The sequence below is a fragment of the Nicotiana attenuata genome, chromosome 7 (genome assembly GCF_001879085.1).
Source record: "Nicotiana attenuata strain UT chromosome 7, NIATTr2, whole genome shotgun sequence".
NCBI classification, from domain to species: Eukaryota; Viridiplantae; Streptophyta; class Magnoliopsida; order Solanales; family Solanaceae; genus Nicotiana; species Nicotiana attenuata.
Genome location: NC_031995.1, coordinates 98561797 through 98571665, shown reverse-complemented (window position 1 = coordinate 98571665; position 9869 = coordinate 98561797). Strand labels below are relative to the sequence as shown.

Below are 9869 nucleotides of genomic sequence, written 5' to 3'. Positions count from 1 at the left end.
ACAGCCAAATGTAAAGATAGAAGGGAGACGCCGGGCCTGCGGACGCCTGCAAGCTACCTCGGGTCTCTCTAGACTGAAGGTTCGCCCCCATGCTAATGCTGCTGTTGCTGCTCAATACCTGGACCTGTGCAAAAATCCACAGAGTGTAGCATCAGCAAAACCGACCCCATGTGCTGGTAAGTGCCTAGCCTAACCCCGGCGAAGTAGTGACGAGGCTAGACTGGACCTCACATAAACCTGTGCAATTATAAATGTACAGCAGAAATCGAAGTGCAAGGCAACTAACAGTATGGGAGGGGAAATATGCTGTGGGGAGATAACGATATTAACAGTAAATCCCAAGTAATCAATCCAGGTGCAATTTATAATTTTCGACGATCAAGAAACTAATACCAACACTAAGCACGTTTGTATCACTAACTGTTGCGGCGCGCAACCCGACCCTATTATATTTCAACACTGTTGCGGCGTGCAACCCGATCCACAACTATCACTGTTGCGGCGTGCAACCCGATCCACAATTATCACTGTTGCGACGTGCAACCCGATCCACAATTATCACCGTTGCGGCGTGCAACCCGATCCACAATTATCACTGTTGCGGCGTGCAACCCGATCCGCAATGTCTACCTCTCAACCTTGCCCAAGCAACATGTCACAAATAAAGGGCAAGGAGTGAACAAGTATTTGGAAGGAAATCCCAACAAGGGTACACAAACAACTAATAATGACCATGCAAGAGTAAATCGTTATTTCTCTTTTTCTTTCATTTTCATATCCTAGTTCTCATTAGCACTCGTGACAAGATCCAAGGCATTCCTCATCTCATATACTCTCACCATTTGTGTTTCAGACCGAGCCAATGCTCCACGAAGTTCCACAATCACAATATCTTTCACAAGGTGTTTACAACGCATAGAAGCCATCAATTAAGCATGGAAGGCATAACAATATCCAAACAATCCACATATAAGGACTCACGGTCATGCTAGACCCCAATGTATAGGAACTCGTCACCATGCCTATACATCGTACTCGATCATTTAGCAATGAGCAAACAAGACTCGACTCCTATTCCCTCAAGCTAGGGTTAAACCAAACACTTACCTCAACTTCCACGACCAATACAATCCTCCACAATCGCTTTTCCTCTCGAATTCGGCTCCAACTCACCCAAATCTATGCAATAAGGACTTCATGTTATCAATGTGTGCTAAACAAATCAAACCCAATGACTAATTATAGCTTTTTCATCAATTTACCCCAAAAGGTCAAAAATGTCCCCGGGCCCACATGGTCAAAATCCGAGGTTCGAACCAAAACCCGATTACCCATTCCCCCATGAGCTCAAATATGTAAGTTATTTTGGAATCGGACCTCGAATTGAGGTCCAAAACCCCCAATTTTAGAAAACCTAGGTTTTACCCTAAATTCCCAATTTCCCCATTAAAATCTTTGTTTTGAAGTTGAAATTATGTTTAAGGATGTTAAGGAGTTTAGAAAATCAGTTAGAAATCACTTACCAATCGTTTTGAAGAAGTAGAATCGTTTGGAAAATCGCCTCTTATGTTTTGGGTTTTGAAAAAGTGAAAAANATGACCGGCAACCTGTACACTCGGCGGATGGCCTCAAGAGACGCATCCACCGGTGTATTTCGTACTGTGACAACCCTATCAACATGGTCCGGGCAATTCGCATAAAATTCTCTTACCATCAGTACATTGCCCTCCTCCGGTTCATTAAAGAAGATATTCAGTTGACGCCTCCTCAATTCTTCACAGATACTTGGGCATTCAACCCGCAAGGCATGCCTGTCAATGTGTACTTCAGGCACCAGCTTCTTGGATGTCTTTGCAGTAAATCTATCTTTAGCCGCTTTGGAGACAAACCGAGTGCGGTCAAACTGGCTCGAACTAGCCTGTGCACGAGCTCTGGATGAACCCCCTGGCCCACTAGCAGAGGAATCTGTGGCACGTCTTTTCCTGGATTGATGCATTATACCTGACAAAACAAGGGCTACTATTAGTGAGGGTTTGAGTTGTGTGAACCCGGGGTGGTTACTCAGACTTCACCACCACCATGGTCACATTAACCATTACAGCTCAATTGGGGCAATTTCACAAGCACCTGGTGTGCATGGAACTATGATTTAACACACTTATCCCATGGAAGTACAAACTCTCCCCCCAAATCAACCACAATCACTTCACAACTCCACCCACCACAAATAACTTCAAACAACAACACCATGCCCTGCTCTACTACATTCTACACATTACCCACTAAAAAGAAGAAAAGAAAACTAAAAATTTAACTATAGATACTACAACAACTCAAACATTAAAAATTGCAAAAGAGAAGGGGAGAAGAAGAGAGAAGGAAATCATGACATACCTGGTTCTTGTAAAGTTGGAGTATAATGGAGGTTGGGGAGGAAGGAGTCGGAAGTGTGGGGGGGGGGGAGAAATGGGTTTCTGAGAGATGGGAAGAGAAGAAGAAGAAGGGGCGTGAGGTTAGGGGTTTAGCGTGAAAATGAGGAGTGGGAGAACTGAGGGGGGTGCGGTTAGGTTTAGAAGAAAAAAAGAAGGAAGAGAAAGAAATAAAAAAATAAAAAAAAATAAATAAAACAACAAAATTAATTAAACTTACCTGGGCGGGCAGAATAGTTGCAGTTCACCACGCCCGGGTCGCGGTCCGACCGCGGTCGCGGTGAAAAAAGAAAAGCAAAACAGAATAGTTGCAATTCGCCGCGCTCGTGCCGCGGTCCCACCGCGGTCGCGGTAGAGACAGAATATGTCCAAATTGCCGCGATCTTTACCTTTCCAGAGTTGGTTCTAGACCCCGACTTCTCCCACTATGCACTAATCTTGCCCGGTACACTAAAAAAAGGGTTAGTATCATATACATCAAGTACAACATCAAAACAAAAAGAGAAACAAAAGAAAACATGGGTTGCCTCCCACGCAGCGCCTGATTTAACGTCGCGGCACGATGCAGGCTCATGTCATCACTCCTCATTTGTGTATTGGGGCTCCTCCAATGTTATCACTACGCTATCCCCTTTTTCTTCAGTCATTCCAAGGTAATGTTTCAACCTCTGCCCATTCACTGTGAATTTGTTCGTCCCATCTTCAGATTTGATCTCCACAGCTCCACTTGGGAACAATTGCACCACTCCAAACGGTCTGACCATCGCGACTTTAACTTACCTAGGAACAACCTCAATCTTGAGTTATATAGCAGCACTAATTCTCCGGGTTTGAAGTTCCGATTCAAGATGTGCTTGTCATGCATCAGTTTCATCCTTTCTTTATATAGTCTAGCACTCTCGAATGCCTCGAACCGGAATTCCTCAAGCTCATGCAACCCATTAACTCTATTAGTGCCCGCTGTCTCCATGTTTAAGTTCAGCTGCCGCAATGCNGTAATTCCTACAACCGGTTCTTTAACTCCTTCAACTCTGGCGGGGCTATGCGATACGGCAGAATAGAAATGGGTTGCGTGCCCGGAGCCAGATCAATACAGAAATCAATATCCCTGTCGGGCGGCATGCCCGACAGGTCTGAAGGGAAAACCTCAGGGAACTCTCGAACAATAGGAACAAAGTCAATAGAAGGAACCTCTGCGCTGGAGTCGCGAACATATGCGAGATAAGCTAAACACCCCTTCTCGACCATGCGTCGAGCCTTGACATAGGTGATAACACTGCGAGTGGCATGACCTGAAGTCCCTCTCCACTCTAGTCGGGGCAATTCTGGCAAAGCCAAGGTCACGGTCTTGGCGTGACAATCTAAGATAGCATGATACGGGGACAACCAATCCATCCCCAATATAACGTCGAAATCCACCATATCTAAAAGCAGTAAATCAACACGGGTCTCAAGACCCTCAAACACAACCACACAGGAACGATGCACCCGGTCGACTACTATAGAGTCACCCACCGGTGTAGATACATAAATAGGAATGTCCAAAGCATAACTAGACATAGCCAGGCAGGGTGCAAAATAAGACGATACATATGAATATATAGACCCAGGGTCAAATAGCACTGACGCATCTCTATCACAGACCAGAATGGTACCCGTAATAACGGCATCTGATGACTTGGCCTCTGGTCTGGCTGGTAAAGCATAAAACCGGGGGTCAGCCCAACCTCCCTGAACCATGTCTCTGGGACGATCGGCTACCGGCTGACCCCTACCTCTGGCGGTCCGGCCTCCACCTCTAGGGTCTCGACCTCCACCTCTATGATTACACCTGCCCCTGGCTGGCTGGGCAGGCTGTGGGTCACCTGGTGCCTGAATCATGGGGCGAGGACCCTGCTGCTGTGACTGTGTACCCCTCAATCTCAGGCAAGCTCTCCTGATGTGACCATACTCGCCACACTCATAACATCCCTCTGTACGATGAGACTGGCCCTGACGACCCGAATGACCTCCACAAAAACTTTGAAGAGGCTGTGCACTGATGGGCTGCTGACCAGAATACTGCCCACGAGAACCACGATCGCCTGGAACACCCTGTGAAGCCTGGAGGGCTGACTGAAAGGGCCTGGAAGACTGACCCCTATCATAAGAATCCCTGCCTCCAGATGAGGCACCACTGAATCGACCTGAGTGACGGGGTCTCTTGTCTGACCTATGACCACCCCCCTGTGGCAGAACTTTCTCGATCCTCCGGGCCACATTGGCCGCCTCCTGAAAACGTAATACTCACTACCCGCCTCTCTGGCCCATCTGAAGACGAATGGGCTGGANCCCACTTGGAGACATAGTCAACGGCAACCAGTATATACGTGTTACCGTATGAGCTGACGAAAGGCCCCATGAAGTCGATCCCCCTACATGTCAAACACTTCTACCTCTTGGATTGTGGTCATTGGCATCTCATGACGACGGGATATGTTGCCCGTCCTTTGACATTCATCACAGCTTTTGACCCAAGCATGGGCATCCTTGAACAATGTAGGCCAATACAGGCCTGATTCCAACACCTTTTCTGCTGTGCGAATTCCTCCAAAGTGTCCACCATATGGCGAAGCATGGCAAGCCTGCAAAACAGAGGGTTGATCTTGCTCGGGGATACACCGTCGGATCATGTTATCAACACATATTTTGACCAATAGAGGTTCGTCCCAATAATACGCCCGACAATCACAGAAAATTTTTTTCATTTGAATTGAGGAGAGATCATGAGGTACAATACCACATGCTAAGTAATTAGCAATATCAGCATACCATGGTGCCTCCTCCATTGTCACAGCAAGTAATTGTTCATCCGGGAATGTCTCAATGATATCTTCAACCTCCGTTCTCTTTTCTACCCCTTCCTACCTCGAGAGATGGTCTGCTACTTGGTTGTCTGTCCCCTTTCGATCACGAATCTCCAGGTCAAATTCTTGTAGAAACACAACCCAGCGAATCAAGTGGGGCTTTGACTCCTTCTTTGCTATCAAGTACCTAATGGTTGCATGGTCAGTATAAACAATAACTTTCGAGCCAATCAGGTATGACCTGAATTTGTCGAAGGCAAACACTATAGCGAGCATTTCCTTTTCCGTGACCGTGTAGTTTAGCTGTGCACCACTAAGCATCCTGCTTGCATAGTAAATTGGGTGCATAATTTTCTCCTTGCGCTGCCCCAAAACCGCTCATATAGCGTAATCACTGGCGTCGCACATCAGCTCGAATGGTTGCTCCCAGTTGGGTGCAACAATGGTGGGTGCAGTCACCAATCTCTTCTTCAGCTCCTCAAATGCAAACCTGCGATCATCAGAAAACATAAAGTGCTGGTCTTTTTCAAGCAGCTTACATAAGGGGTTAGCAATTTTTGAAAAATTCTTGATGAACCACCTGTAGAATCCGGCGTGCCCAAGGAAACTTCTCACTGCTTTCACTGAAGTGGGTGCTGAGAGCTTCTCAATCACATCAACTTTTGCATGGTCTACTTCAATCCCCTTTTTGGACACTCTATGCCCCAACACTATGCCTTCTTGTACCATAAAATGGCACTTCTCCCAGTTCAGCACCAAATTTGTCTCCACACATCGTTTGAGCACTCTTTTAAGGTTGTGAAGACAATCTTCGAATGAATCCCCTACCACGGAGAAATCATCCATAAAAACCTCCATAATCTCTTCGACCATGTCGGTAAAAATGGATAACATACACCGCTGGAATGTGGCCGGTGCATTGCAAAGTCCAAAGGGCATCCTCCAAAAGGCAAAGATGCCATACGGACATGTGAAGGACGTTTTCTCTCTATCTTCCGGGGCTATTGAGATCTGATTGTAGCCCAAGTATCCGTCCAAGAAACAAAAATGGGATCGCCCAGCTAACCTGTCCAACATCTGGTCAATGAAGGGTAAGGGGAAATGGTCCTTTCGGGTGGCTGCATTTAATTTCCTGTAATCCATGCAAATCCTCCACCCTGTGACTGTACGAGTCGAGATCAACTCATTCTTCTCATTTTGTACGACTGTCATTCTACCCTTTTTCGGTACACGTTGGACGGGGCTTACCCAATTGCTGTTAGAGATGGGAAAGATGATGCCCGCGTCCAACCACTTGATTACCTCCTTTTTCACTACCTCTTTCATATTCGGGTAGCCTTCATTGATGTTCCCTGGAAGGTTTGTGCCCTTCTTCCAGACGAATCTTGTGCATGCAGAAGGCCGGGCTGATACCCTCTATGTCTGCCATGGTCCAACCAATGGCAGTTTTGCATTCTTGCAACACCTGCAGTAATTGTTCTACCTGTACAGCTAGCAAACCAGATGATATAATAACAGGCAAAGTAGAATTGGGACCCAAGAAAGCATACCTGAGGTGGGCTGGAAGCGGTTTCAGCTCCAGCTGTGGTGGTTCCTCTATTGATGGTTTTGCATGTGGTGTAGCTCTCTCTTCGAAAATAAGGGGCTCGAACTGAGGTTCCCTCTTCCAGAATCCTTGGCCTTCGAGTACCATGACCCACTCTGCCAACCCTTCACCATCCATCTCCTCTAAATTTGTCAAGCAAGCTCCCAATGGATCTTTGGCATTCAGGGTCTTATCTTCTTCATACAGGATCACATCCACAGCTTCCACTAGTGAGCAATTTGTATATTCACTGGGTCTCCTCATGGATTGTTGAACGTTGAATATTACTTCTTCATCATTCAACCTCATTTTTAATTCCCCAGTTTCACAATCAATCAATACTCACCCAGTGGCTAAGAATGGCCTCCCCAGAATGATGGGTATCTCCTCATCTACCTGGCAGTCCAGAATAACAAAGTCTGCAGGGAATACAAACTTTCCCACTTGTACCGGCACATCATCAAGAATCCCCGTCGGTCTTTTAACCGTGCGGTTAGCTATTTGCAACAGCATCGAAGTCGGTCTAGCTCTACCAATGCCCAGTTTTGTATATATTGCCAAAGGCATTAAGTTTATGCTGGCTCCTAAGTCACACAATGCTTTTGCAAAAGCATAACTCCCGATAGTGCACGGAATACTGAAGCTACCTGGATCAGACATCTTTTAAGCCATGGGTCTTGTCACTACTGCGCTGCATGTCTGTGTAAGAGTTACTGTGGACAGGTCTTAAAAGTCAAATTTTTGTGACATCAGGTCCTTCATCATTTTTGCATAGCCTGGCATTTCCCTCAAAGCATCCATCAGAGGGATTTTCAATTGAATCTGACGAAGCATCTCCATGAATTTCCTGTAATAATCTTCTTTCTTTTGTTTTGCCAGTCTCTGAGGGAATGATGCAGGCATCACTCTTTGTCCATTGCTTGCTGGTTGTTCTTTGTTGGACTTTTGTGGCGCAAGAGGTACCACTTGTTTTACAACTTGTTCACTTTCTTTAGCCTTACCCTTATCAACCTGAGCCTGTTCAACTACCACTTCAGTGAGTTCTGCTGATTCATCTATCTCTAATGGAACTGGAGTGGCTGGTGTAGTCTCTCTTCTGGATTGACCAACTTCTTGCTCCCTGTCTAAATCTCTCCCATTCCGGAGACTTACTACCATCAGCTGATTCAGGTTTTGCTCCTTAGGGTTAATGTTCATGTCGGCTAGAAATGTTCCCTGGGGGCGGTTATTTAAGGCCATGGACAGCTGCCCCAGTTGAGTTTCAATACCCTTAATTGCTAAGTCATGCACTGGCAACTTTTCCTGCATCTTACCATTTGTTCCAATGAGTTGTTGCAGCATACCCCTGATTTCTACCATGTTGCTGTCTTGTTGCTGATGAGGTAGCTGATATGTGAATTGTTGCTGGTGCTGCTGTTGATAGCCCTGTTGTCTCTAGTATGGCACCATTTGGCCTTGGGGCCGCATACCTCCAGGTTGTGGCATGTTCAGTCTGTACTGCTGGTTGGGTGCTGGTACCCATTGTTGTCCTCCATGCCTCTGACCCCCAAAATTGTTGACATAATTCATAACCTCTTTTAACCCTTGGTTGTCACCTTCTCCACTCCATGAACACACATAAGACTGATTAATTCAAGGTGTACACAGTCCTCCATTTGTTGTGTCAATGATATGCACTTGCTTTGTACCCATCTCATCAATTTTCTTTGTCATCAAGCTCATCTGGGTCATAAGAGTGGCTATGGTTTCTGCATGTGTATTGTTTGGGTCAAGAGTGACAGAATGCACTATTGGAGTGAGTGTTGTGTCTCTCGTCATCCAGCTCGAATTTTGAGACATCTTGTCAAGAAGAAGCTTGCACTCTGTGGAAGTTTTGCTCAAGAATGCACCCCCAGCTGAAGCATCTACATTTGCTTTTAAATTGTATGCCAACCCCATGTAGAATCTCTGGCCGAGCATCTAGTCTGGTATACCATGGTGGGGACACTTCACTAGCATCCCTTTGAATCCTTCCCATGTTTTCTGCAAGGTCTCAGTGGGCTTCTGCTTGTACTCTAATATCTCATCAATCTGTCTTGAAGTCTTGTTGGGCAGGTAAAACTTGTTCAGGAACTGCTTGACTAATTCCTCCCAAGTGGCAATGGAATTTATTGGGAGCGAATTCAGCCAAGTCTGAGCTTCCCCAGTCACCGAGAACGGGAACAGTAACAACTTGATGGCTTCTAGGGTCACATTTGGCTGCCTTTGGGTCATACAAATTGACAGAAAATTTTTTAGGTGTTGTTGAGGGTCTTCAATGTGTGACCCGGAGAACAATCCCTTATTCTACAGAAGATGCAGCATGTTGTCGGTGATTTGGAATGTCTCCGCTTGTATTTGGGGCACAGCAATGGCGGTGGCCAGGTTATCAGCTGTTGGTTGTGCCTAATCATAAAGTGCAGCTTCTGGCACAAGAGGTGCCACCACTGCTTCTTTTGGCACCGCTTCGTCTGGCACAAGAGGTTCCCGATTATTTGCATTGATGTTTTCCCTGTTGTCCATTTCAGTTGCGAGTTGGTGTGTTTGTTGTGATTGTTTGTTCTTCTTGTTGGCACGGTTTAATGCCCTGAATATTTTCTCGTGGTCTGAGAGTCCTTCAAGCAGTTCACCAGTCCTCGAAGAATCTCTAGGCATACACCTGAATCACACAAGAGTTCAAACGTGAGAATTTCAATGAAAAATTATTTAACACCGTAGAAAATTGATCTAAACTAATAATTCTAGCACTGCTTCTAAATTATAATAAATAACACTGTTAGTTCCCCGGCAACGATGCCAAAATTTGATAACGCCCAACTATGCCTTATAAAAGACAAAGCGGTCGTCGCAAATATAATCCGGTTTACAAGTCCGGAGCCGAATCCTCAGGGAACTAACCTATCTATTACAACTTTTAGTCATGCTAGTATCAGCTCAACCAATTCCCGGATGTAAGATTTTTATCAATAAATATTGGGACTTGTTTAACTA

The 9869-nt window shown here is 45.7% G+C and overlaps 1 protein-coding gene across 1 annotated transcript; it reads right to left on the bottom strand.

The window, feature by feature from the left end:
- Window positions 7203–8168, bottom strand: LOC109230307. The gene is made up of 3 exons (XM_019395819.1): window positions 7737–8168; window positions 7311–7520; window positions 7203–7256 (listed from the first exon to the last, which is right to left on the bottom strand). Exons 1-3 carry the CDS (start codon window positions 8166–8168, stop codon window positions 7203–7205), a joined length of 696 nt encoding a protein of 231 aa, XP_019251364.1.

What these genes read in the sequence shown, in the direction of transcription:
- LOC109230307 (XM_019395819.1), bottom strand. Translation starts at nt 8,168, where the DNA reads ATGCAGGAAAAGTTGCCAGTGCATGACTTAGCAATTAAGGGTATTGAA. An exon ending in CATCATTCCCTCAGAGACTG is followed by an intron (nt 7,521 to 7,736) that starts GCAAAACAAAAG and finishes ATGGCTTAAAAG; the next exon opens with ATGTCTGATCCAGGTAGCTT. An exon ending in GGATTCTTGATGATGTGCCG is followed by an intron (nt 7,257 to 7,310) that starts GTACAAGTGGGA and finishes CTGGACTGCCAG; the next exon opens with GTAGATGAGGAGATACCCAT.